The following is a 12,491-nucleotide window of genomic DNA, read 5'->3' as shown; positions in this document are numbered from 1 at the left end:
GAGTCATCCTGTAATAATTCAACGCTCGATCAATGTCATTCAGCTATTTTTGTCCCTTTTTTGCTTTGAAAAATTTTGCGTCTTAAATGTAATGAAAATTTTACAGTCTGGTTCGACTAAGCCATCGAATATACATAATACATAGCAGTAACTACATATAAACGTCATAATAAGTGATGCAATTTTTATGTAATATTTATTTTCTATGCAGATAATAATATAAAATAATGTATATCATAAAGAAATAATTATTTTTTAAGTCGTTCATTCTAAATTCTTCATTATTTTACTACACTTTTGAAGGATTGTAATCATGTTTCCACGATATTAAAATTTTTATCCAATTTTATTTCGTTGAAATCAATACTAAACACAAAAGGTTGTACATAAAAGTATAACGATGATTCTTTTAACTGATCAGTGAATGATACTTTTATTTTTCTTTATATGCATCGTATGACGGACTAAAAATTATAGTGATATAAGTCATGATTCTGAGAATCTGGATATTTTAACTTTTAATTTTTAACTATCATCCCTATAGTTTCAAATTGATTGAATTACAATTTTATTCACTGGCACGATATGTTTTTATGACTTGAGAAAATATATTGAACTCCTTATAATACCTAATAGAAGCAAAAGAGTATATTACAAAAACTAGCGATGGTCTGACTTACACCACTATGATTCTCAGACCTCCATATTTGTCTACAAAAATGATTATGCATCTTTTATTAATAATAATAATAATAATAATAATAATAATAATAATATTTTAGATTTTAAGTTTGCACGATGATTATTGGATGATATATTTATGGTTTTTCAAGTTTTTAATCGTGCGTTAATATTTGTATCGACGCGACGTGGCGACGTCTTGTGAGCATCGCAGTTTACTTGTTCAGGAGAGAGTTGAAACTGGGAAGCCTCCAAACCATCGCTAGCATACAAATAAATAGTGACAACGCGGCCCGAAGTCGTTACGTCAATTTCAGGTCTGCCATGAACAAGTAGACTGTAATACTATATTCGAAACATTTGCATAACTCCAACGCATCGTTAGAACACGATCGAAACCCGAAAAGCGATAAATACGTCATCCAATAATAATATTTTTGCCAAAATTTATTCTGACCAAATGTCATGAGCTTTTTGTGTGTTATACTATGTAGGTGGATATTAGTCTGGTAAACCACTATCCTCACACGTATTACGAACACCAACTAATGTCAGCTACTGCAAAACTAAAGATAGAAGTATCCGCGTTGCATACAGGGGAAAAGGGTTATTTGGAAATCAGTTGCTATTCAACTATTCCTGATTACCCATTACACCACGTGCAGTACGCTGATGTTAGGACGGAATCGGTTTCAGGTAATTATTCCACTGAATATAATTTTTAACAATTATATTTTCGTTCCAATCTTTCATTTTAGAATTTATTAACGTATTTATTTTATTATTCTGTTAAAATCACGAATATGGAGTGGTGGATATAATTGGAAATCCAGTTTAGGTAGTATAAATCCAGTTTGCAGATATTTATTTTTCATAGAATTTTTTAACACTGCTCGTTGATCCAATTTTAGGAAAGTAACTTTAGAACATTTTTTCCAGGTGCATAAAAGAAGCAGATTAACTACCAATGTTTAATTTCTAAACAGTCCCTTTATTCAATGTTTCAATACAGATTTTCGAAACTTTGATTCAACGATTATTGAGAATTATATTTTTACAATCTTCTCATAGGTCATATCCTTTTTATGTATCAGTTATCGAGCATTCACTTTTAGAGAGGTCCTCAATCGGATTTTCGAATGCTATTCAGCGCGTGCAAAGTGCTCACATGACCTATTTATTTTTGCTATCTGTTTTCTTCTTTTTTTTTTTTAATCCGGAAATCATAGATGAACGTCCCGTATTTTATGGAACTTGCGTGGTTTAAATAGAAATTTGCTTTTCAAATGGAGATTCGTTATTTCAGATAGACATCGATACGCGATACGTACTTACGTATTAGCAGATTTGGTTTCACAAAGAGAAGAAAGATGAAACGTACATGATGTCATTTCTTCGTTCTTTTTTTCTGCAAAAAAACATTCTTTTACTCTAATCTTAGTAGTCACGAGGTTTTCATCTCACATTTCTTTTCCATGCTTCAGATAACGCGAACTAACGAATGAGATGCGTAGTTACCCTAAAAAGTAGTTCTAATTAACCCGTTTGAAGTGCTATTGCATCGCGAGAGGAAACATCCAATTAGAAATAGCAATCGCGAAATTCGTACTTTCTTCAGTTCCGTGTACATCTAATCTCATACTCATAGCAACTGTTCCATATTTGACTTGATTTTCATGCACAATCATGCTAAATAATATAATATCTTCTGTACTATATAATAGTGCTATATGTATATCAAGTATATCAATTATTAAATGTAGAGCGTGTAGAATATAAAGATAAATGTGGTATTGAAAATGGAAATAAAGCAATCAAAGAAAAATAATGGCGGAAGATATGAGATAAGCAGTGTGCTTAAGCGCGTTCTTGTTAACTTTTATATTTTTTTGTTATTGCTATGATTAAGTCAATTTATTCTGCTGAAAATAAAATATAGCTTTCAATAAACTGTATGTAATATATTAGAGCGAACATTATTAAACCGTGATATCGAAAATAGTTTAGATATAGAGTAATATAGTATATATAATATAATATAATATTATATATAATAATATATATTATATCATATATATAATAAGAATAGATTTCCTATATATATTATAATTCCTGTATTATATATTTAATATTCTCTTGTGAAGAAAGAACTATGTTTTCGTTTCAGTAATTTATATGATCTGTCAATCATTTGTGACGATACAATGCAGAAAATCGTGAATGAAAAATTGTTTACTTTCAGTCATAAATATCGTTGTTCTAACACATTATTAAACACATAGGAATATTTTATTTTTGATAAAACAGGTTTCATTTTACTTTTCAATAGAGTCATGCCTAAATTCCAAACAAATGGTAATTCCCAAGTGAACAACATAATGTGATCAATCATTGCAACGTTAGTTATGTAGATTAATATAAATTATTTTAGACTATCGTAATAACAAAATTCATATTATTCATTTCTTACGAAACACTGTATATTTATCCTCTACTTTCAAAAGACTTATACCCTCAATCTATCTGGTTACTCCGTTTTTTTGCTGTTTTATATTAAAATACGTGTTTTTAGCTAGTGACGTGGAAGTCAGAGAACTAAAAGAAACAGATTTATCACATCTTTTCCATGTGCTTTTATCTTCATACCTCTCGTAACATGTTCTTCCGTTTCTCATTAGAAATACATTCGACGCTGTAATTTATTCCAGTTACGTCAACAGTCGTACGCCATGTTATATTAGAAGGCGAAATACCTATTTAAAATTTCTCGTATTTTTCGAGTATCTCGCATCCTATAATTTCTTATAATTGTAAATATGCAATGTATTTTTTGTATAAAAATTTTTCATTTTTTTTATTATCTGGTCCTGCGGACTATTCTTTCACGTTTTCAGATCATTTCTTTCGTAACATTATATTTTATTTACCGTCATTATGTTTACTTTAAAACGAAAAAGTTTTATAATTGTTTAAAGATATCGAGGAATGTCATTTAATTCTATATTTTATATGGCAAAAAAAGAATTCGATATATATAAAAGTTGCTAGTGTATTAAAATATATACTATGAAAGGGATATAATTTAAAGTTCATTATCTAGATTAAATATTGAGACTTTACGATAGATAAAATATATTATAAGAATTTTGAATTGGGGAATATAATTACCAGTAGTTATCAAATATTTCAGAGCAATAAGTTCGCCGTTTATTAAATTTTAACACGAATTATATTACTTGAATTACGGAGTGGCATTTGACCAAAGTATTGAAAATCAAAATTAGGAAGGCTACATAAAGGAAACAATGCAAAAAATCCATATACTTTATGAAATAATTATTTAATTTATTAGAAACGTAAATGTATAAAATTTCTATAGAAAATCACAAGTTAGTTTTTTTGACAACCTGGACAGTTTTACTATTGTCCAAGTTCGCACATTCTGTGTTCCTAACGTGATATTTGTTTTTTTAATTCGTTGTTCCAGTGCAAATTATACCCGCGCCGATCGCCGAGTCCTCAGCACCAAATGTCGCGCGGGGGTGGCCTCTAGCTACATTACTGTGCATACTCTGCGCGATGCACAAGATCATTCCTTAATAAAAGTCAATTGCTATAGGATAATTAAAACAAGAGAAAAAGAAAGAAATTAAACAAAGGAGAAGAAAAAAAACACAGGAAAAAGTAAAAAAAAAAAGATGTGTAATATACGTAAACGGAGAGTAAACACAAGTGGAGAAAAAGGGAGAATTTGTGGGAGGGAGGGGGGAATATATATTATATACATATACATATATATATATATATTAAAGAACGAACAATCACAATGTCTTCCTTGATTATACCGAAATACACGGGGGCAGCGATTTTATTGTCTTGCAGAAATTTTATAAACTCATATAGACGCGGCTTCTTCGTGCAACTATTTTCGATTGTCGCTTGTATCAATCGTTATCTATTTCGCGAAAATATTGTCGAATTCCAAGGAAGAATTCCGTTCGTTTTTCTGGTCTGTTTCGGCTCGCAAGAGTTAGAAATGAGACCAGTGAAACGGCAATAGGGGGAAAGAAAACGAGATAACACGTAGTGAATAGTAATTCGCCGGTTAACAGTGATTTTTTCTAAAAAGAAAAAGATGAAAAAAAAAGAGATAGGTATATACGCACGGGCGCATTTTCCTTCTTCTCTTTCTGCTTTTTCGTCCTTTTTCTTCCTCTTCTTTTTCTCCTTCTTGTCCTTTTTCGTCTTCTCCTTCTTCTTCTTCTTCTTCTTCTTCTTCTTCTTCTTCTTCTCCTCCTCCTCCTCCTCCTCCTCCTCTTCCCTCCTTCTCTTTTTCTTCTTTGTTTTGTTTTTCTTTTTTTTCTTCTTCTCCTAACGTCGACCACGCAACATCGATCCGTTTACCATCGTTCGAAATCTCTCTGCGTATATCTGTGTCCTCGATTTCAGATTTTTTAACTACGTTGATACGATATCGAATTAAATCGATTTCGTACTGAACCATCGAGTAGAATTTATCAGATCCGCGAGAAAATGGGTATATACGAATATACTTATTGTTTCATCGATAAGTTAAAGAGAGTTATCTATCGCTATTCGGTGATTATTGCGACGGGACGCGATGGACAAATCCGTTCATTCGATTGGTCTATTATAACGATCGAACACGGTATAATGAATGTCAATTCGTAAATCGAATTTCTTGTTCGAAATTAAGGAATGTAATCGTATAGTTATCGTTTCAAACAAATGTTGAAGCATTTATCCTATATAGTTTAATACTTCTAATTTTAACATCTGTTATTTAAATATATGAATTTTTCTTTTATTAAATTGATGTTTCGATTTCCGAAGTACTAAAAACGATTTAATACGAACAAACAAAAGAATTGAATATCTTTAGTGTGTTACTATTATTACCATTAAACACATTATTCTCTTGTCATTGCTTTCTTGTCGACATGCATAACCAAAGATGAACATTGTGATCGATTATTTAACGTTTTTACATTCCTAGTTGTAGTATCATGTATGTACTCGTCATAAAGCTAATTTATGTACTAATAATAAGTAAGAACGAAGAATTACCTATATATTTCATATACATATCGTATATATGTATGTATAAAAAAATATTATAAGTTAAATAGATATGGTACATACGAGCTTTGTATGTGTGCATGTGAATATTTTGTTTTTAAATATCTTACATATTTATATATAAAACAAAAATTATATACGTATGTACTTACGTACGTTTGCTAACAGACGCTAAGTATGTATACCGGTATGGAAACTGGCATCCTATTTACAAATCAGAAATTAAGACTGTTGTACCTTGTTATCAGTATAATGATATAATTGGTCGTATTTGACTATGATATTCGTTTATTCTGCTATTAACGTTTTCTTCATTTAATCGCTTGTTCCTCGCGCTTTTTTATGAAACTCATGAATAAAAATCGTTAATATAAAGCTAGTTACATACGTTTAGTTATACCGTGCAATAAAACTACAATATACATTATACCTCTATGTATAGTACATTATACAGTAATAATATACATTGTAAGAACCATTATATGTGTATGACATACATTCTATTACTATGTAATATTATTAGTATGAATTTTACATACATTTGTTTTACCTGAAAAAGTTTAGTACAGGTCAAAGCTGTACACTTTGTCGATCTACATATAATGTATAGATACATATGTACATAGAGTACAATTATTTTTTCAATTCTAATTCAACTTTTATAAAAGATGAATATTATGAATATTTAATCAAATTGGTATTTTCTCCCTTTTTTCTTTCTTTTTTTTTTATTTTAAATAGACACATATCAGTAGATATACGAGATCATGATCTATTATTATTGAAACTCTTTATTTGTTATTTAAAATAACTAAAATCTCAGACAATCTTTTATATAGAATAAATAAATAATAGTGATAATTAATAAATTATTTATCTGTTTAATAACAAAAACGGCTAAATGCAAACGAACTAAATTAATTATATTATTATAATTGCTTAATCATGTCGAAGCAAAAGAATGCGAATTTCTGATACTTATTTTAATCTGACTTTGTCGGACTTGCGGCATAGTTACATTGCACGTTATAATTAACCGTGTATAGATAACTTGATAAAATACGTGCACACGTAGGATGGTCCCTTGAGAACAAAACTCGTTCGTTGCGCGACGCGTCCCATTGCGCTAATCCCATAGTAGGTCCTATTTTTAACGAAAGAGGGGAAAGCACGAAAGAAAGAAAGGAAACGTTTTATTTTATCACAGGGGAAGGTTTAGCTATTCTGTCAGCACGACAAATAGTCTATAAATGGCGATCCTGAACAAGAACAGAAAAACAACATGTATATTTATAGAATTTCCTTGCCTACGCACCGTGTTCTGCACGTCGTGTCGATCAATAAAGTTGTGTATACGACGGCTTTCCGGGACATGCCACGTGTGCACGATTCTAAAACGCTTCCGTTCCCCTTTTTCTTCTCTTCTTTTTTTCAGTTTAACGCGTTCTGTGGAAAAGAAGAACGAGAAGAGGGAGTGAAAGTGACAGATAGATACAGATAAAACGAGAGAAAGAAAGAAAGAAAGAAGGAACAAGTGCTGTGAGTGGGGGGAAGGGGACTGTTATATTCATAATGGTAAGAGTTCTTTAGCAAGTGATAGGTACTTTCGACGTATCGGGCAACATATCGTAGCGTTATAATTATACATAAAGAGTTAATCTTTTCGAGCCTCACGGCTACTTGATTGTCCCTGATCTCAAGTGGCGCGCGAATAGCTACTAGCCACTAGGCACCGTGCCGATACAATGCAACGGAGACGCTGACGAACGCGAAGCAGCTCTGCCCATTATACAGACTGATTATGAGTCAACCGAAACGGAATTTAACATGAATAATGAAGATCATTTTCAGAGTTGGTTGGACAATGCGTACGACATGATTTAAACGTAAAATATATATATGTAAAGATTTGAATAGTCCTTGCTTTAAATTTATAGATTTTTAGGAGAGTAAAATTTTTACATCTATGATAATGAGATCTAAATTTATATTAATAATTTATAAAATTACGCGTCTATTTGCAGAGCATTTAAAATGTTATATCAAATTAAAAAGACTTAAATATTACTTGCAATATAAAATGTCTCACCTATTAAAAAAGTAACACGAAAGATTTGAAACAGACCAAGATTAGTTAGTTACAATTTGTTCAATATATATATATATATATATACACACATTTACGATATATTACTATTAAAATATCATTATTTGGATTAATCTTGAAAATTTTTCTATTCGGAAAATCTGGAAAAACTTTCTTGATCTAACTTACAATTCACAGAAATCCAAGAATCTAAAGATAAAAAGCTTGCCAAGTAACGAGTAATTTTACAATTATGCAAGTTAATTTTATCATTGCGCACTATATGTTAAAAATTAATTTAATTATGTCGCAATATTTTATTATATGTAAATATGCTGATTACGGAGAATATGTAAAATTATAGTACAATTTATACGTAATTTCGTAATGAAAATATGTTTTGTTAAACCAAACAAGTGTCTACATACTTTTAAGCCGTAGTATGTATTGAAAATAATAATGGTACTTGTTTTTAAAATGATTCAGTAGTATAATTCAAATGATGCTTTTATGTCATTAACTTATTAGTTACATTTTGTACAAAATTGATTAAACTCAAGATATTAATTATTTACTTCGTAATTGTATAGACTTATTAAATACTTATTATTCGATTTCATATTACTTAGGAACGTGAACGAGTTAATATTTGTTAATATTGCTTTTAACCTGTAGGGTTATAATTATCATTAGGTTTGATCAACTTACAAAGAAGGTTTCTATCGATATTACCATATTACATTAGTCCCTAAACGATTGTTTTGAAAATTCGTAGCTTCTTTTCGTCAGTCAATTTATTCTATTATATTATATATATTTGGCAATAATCGTTTATTGTGCACTTTTATAAAAAGTTATTTAATAAAGATTATTACAAGTTGGATATTAAATAAGGTTAACGATTAAGGGAAAAATCTGGCATTGGTCAATAAAAAGTGTCATTTAAAAAAAAAGAAACATTTTCCCAGGGTATATATAGGCATATGTAAGTAGTAGTGCGATATTCTTAAATTTTGTCATGAATTTTCCAAACAACCCGATAGAATAGAACGTCTCCGTGGAGGTATAACTAAAGATTTTGTATTGTGCACTTCAACCTTTCAGAAACTAAATCAATCATACCTTTTATTGATTTCTTAATTTATCACTCTGAAAGCCGCAGAATGGAAGACAAAAGGCGGTTGACAATGAATAGCGAAAAAAAGCGAAGAAACCGGCAAATTCAGGCCGATAGAATATCGTTGACAAACGATGAAAATGTTGTTGCTATTCACATTGATGTCTTCTTTCCAAGCGTTGATTGTAACCATGAACGAGATTCCATCGAGCAATGATAAAGCGTTGATCAGTCCGGCGAGAAAAGTAGCCGTGAGGATAGTCGGCGGAGAAATCACGAGCATAAGAAATTATCCGTTTCTCGTAGGTGAAATGCGCCCGTGAAGATTCCTAAATATTATTTAAAACTGCGGATACGCGAGTCATGCTCTAATCGTCTCCAAAATACAAAAATAGGAAAAATGCAGATAGAAAATGGCGCCAATAAAATATCTATTTACGAAATCTTTTCATGTCTCCATAACATGGTAAGAATTATTATTCCTCGCGATTTTACTAAAATTCGTAGAGAATAGTAGAAAATATGTACGTTATTTAAACTGTTTCCTATTAACGGAATTGATCAAGGTAAAAGTAGGGGGGGAGTATATACTAATGGTGATCTGAAAAAGAGGGTTAAGTAATAATTTAGGAGCGTATAGTGTCTATATAAAAGTAAGAAAGTCAGTATGAAAGTAAGAAGTATTTTATCGATATAGGTACAAATTAATCTTGGAACAATCTTATCCGTGAAAATTGACGAGAAGAATACTTAATCAGAGTTACAATTCGTATAAATCTGGAGAAAGTGTTTTATTGACTTACATATGTACATAAATAGGTACCCCTGACCAAATTAACCCTGGAAACGAGGACAAAATTCGATATAAATTCATAATTTCCAGAATAGTCACAATTCTATTCTAAAATATATATAATCTTCGTCCAAGTTGAAGATATACTTGTAGAGGAATACTTATTATGTTAAATAGAAAACTAGGATAAAATCTGCCTTGAAACGAACACTGATGAGATGAGTCGATAAAGAATATTTCAAAATGTTTAGAGTTTCGAGTATCTTCCTACGAATTAAATGTACCAATTCTCGTCGAAACAATCTTCATCCATAACCGGATCTAATATCTCTTTCAAGATTAATTTGCAGACCTATGTACAATTATATTGATAATATAATTAAACCGCAGATATTTATGCAAATGCATATTTTTATGAATATAATTAAAGAAGTACAATTTATGTGCAGAGTTGTTTTGTTTACTAAATATTATAATTTTATATATATATTTACGCGTCATGTGCATTCTACGTATTTTTGTATCTTCACATTTCCTATGAATGCATAAAAGTTTGCAATTTATTAATAATAGTGTTCTTCTCACTTTAATAGATAGTATACGCACCAAAATTATTTATTATATCTCTCATTTTCATTCATCTCTGTAGCAAACAGTTCTTCGATTAGTTCTGAAAGTCTTAGGTTGTTCGAAAGTTGATAGCGAGATGCATAAAAAAAGTAATCAAAAAGAAATAATTAGCATTTTGTTGAATGTTTATTTACTATTCTATTTTATATGACATTTTACTATCTATTGAGTAGCCTCGATTATTTTTCAAGAAGGTTTTTCGTCTCTTTTGATAATGAATTCTTTCAAGTTACGACGTATTAAAAATTTTTGTGAAAACTAAAATAAATGGTGTCCTTAATTCATCCGAATTAGTTTATTTTCTAGCTGAGGTTCGATGCTTTTTACTATAACCTGTTCTTGTTAAAAAACGATTTCTAATTGACTATATTTTCTAAATGTTTCTCTTTAACTACTACATTTAATGATCGGTTAAGAGCAGTATTTCTTTGAATTTTCTATTATATTATATAAATTGTTCGTGAAGTTGACAGCAAAATTTCAAAAACGTTTCATGACGATCTGTTCTTATAGGATTATTATGGAATGTTATTTTATTATGTTGCATGTATATCCGTCGTTCTATTTTCCGTTTGTTCTAAATTTAGTTGCTCCAAGTAATATTTTTAGGTTTATAGAGAATTCAATTTTTTGGAAATCAAGCAATTTTCTAAAGCCTAGAATATATGATAAGCGAATGGTGCTACATTTGGTGAATATATGTTTTCAATTAAAGTCTAATATATTTTGCCTCTTCTTGATCGATATATCGATGAATGCAGGATTTTTCTCTTCGATAAGGAATTTTATCAAATATATACGTACTATATAACAGAGTATTAGTATCTATCTATTGGAAGGCTGAGAATTATATTGTTGTAAGTCAATCCATTGTCATTTTCCACAACATAGTGTTCTACATTTATTGTTCTAATATTTATTTCATTTTTTAAATGATAAAAGTGTATTCAGGCAAAGAACAAAGACACAGCTTCGTTAACTACGGAACTAATGGGACAATACTTGGAAGAGCTGAAATGTGTGATTAAATCGAGATTCCTAAAATCTTGACTTACATCGTGTTATGATATTGCGAACATTTCGAACAACCTAATAAAGGAATTGTGAATGTTTAATATTTATGCAAGTTCATATTTTTACGAATATAATTAAAAAATTGGGACATGAGTAAGAAATTGTTTTACCTGTTAAATATTCTAGAAAATATTCTATGCTTTGGGTAATTTATATATTTTTGCATATTATGTGCATTTAGTGCATTTTGCATCTTCAAATTTCTTATAAACGCATAAATGTACGTTAGGATAAGGAATTTCTTCGGAGACGATTAGAGTGTACGTTGTAAGTATCCGGGTTCTATCGGTAAGAAGTAAAGGTTCGCTGATGACGAAACCGAATTTTCAATGTCAATTTCTCATAGGTCTCGGTCCAACGGCGACACTTTAGTCATGTCTGCGGAGGTACTTACATAGCACCGAGATTCATTTTGTCCGCCGCTCATTGCATGGTCAGGTGCGTTCTAATTGTAAGACTGCGACACATACATATGTAGGTATGTATACAGTCTATGGCTCTTATCCCTAAAATGGTAGCAAAGTATCGCCAGTACTGGATATCTTAACCGACAGATTAATAAAAATATTCGATTAGTGAAGTGTTGCAATGTTTTTGGCGATTCAACGAATTTTCATTGGTGCTTTGAAAAGTGAGTACATGATAAATGAATACACGCTATACATATACCGCTCATACACCGAGAATATTTATAAGTTTCTGAGGATAATTAGGGACTAATTTTCAGTCATTTAATTGATCGTAGAAAGAATACCGGGAAAATTGCTGATAGTCAAGGCTAAGGACTTTTTCTAATTGTACTTTTTGAGCTAATAATGGAAAAGAGATGAATTGGGAAGTTTGTATATTGAATTGTAATATATGAAATGTCTTTTTGTCTAACTTTACTCTACGCTAAGATATTTAAAAGTATTTCATATAAAAGTATATAATGAAACCAAAAGAATTTCTCGTTAACGAATTACAATTATATACATATCTATAATATTATATTATTTAAAGAGTTTAGA

General features: G+C 30.3%; 1 protein-coding gene across 3 annotated transcripts in view; it reads left to right on the top strand.

The window, feature by feature from the left end:
- LOC122568081 overlaps positions 1–12,050 on the top strand; it is a 43,637-nt gene extending 31,587 nt beyond the window's left edge. The window contains exons 5-6 of one of the 3 annotated variants that reach the window (XM_043727419.1): positions 1,176–1,377; positions 7,217–12,050. In XM_043727419.1, coding sequence (XP_043583354.1) covers positions 1,176–1,377; positions 7,217–7,221 — 207 coding nt within the window. In that variant the 3' untranslated portion in view covers positions 7,222–12,050. Of the gene's footprint in view, positions 1–1,175; positions 1,378–1,987; positions 2,337–4,168 lie in introns of those variants that run through there. The other 2 variants (XM_043727416.1, XM_043727417.1) reach the window with 2 other exon arrangements.
- Positions 12,051–12,491: the final 441 nt, after the last annotated feature.

The sequence above is a fragment of the Bombus pyrosoma genome, linkage group LG6 (genome assembly GCF_014825855.1).
Source record: "Bombus pyrosoma isolate SC7728 linkage group LG6, ASM1482585v1, whole genome shotgun sequence".
In the NCBI taxonomy this organism is placed as follows: domain Eukaryota; kingdom Metazoa; phylum Arthropoda; class Insecta; order Hymenoptera; family Apidae; genus Bombus; species Bombus pyrosoma.
The sequence above is the reverse complement of the archived record's forward strand: the minus strand, read 5'-3'. Positions and strand labels throughout refer to the sequence as shown.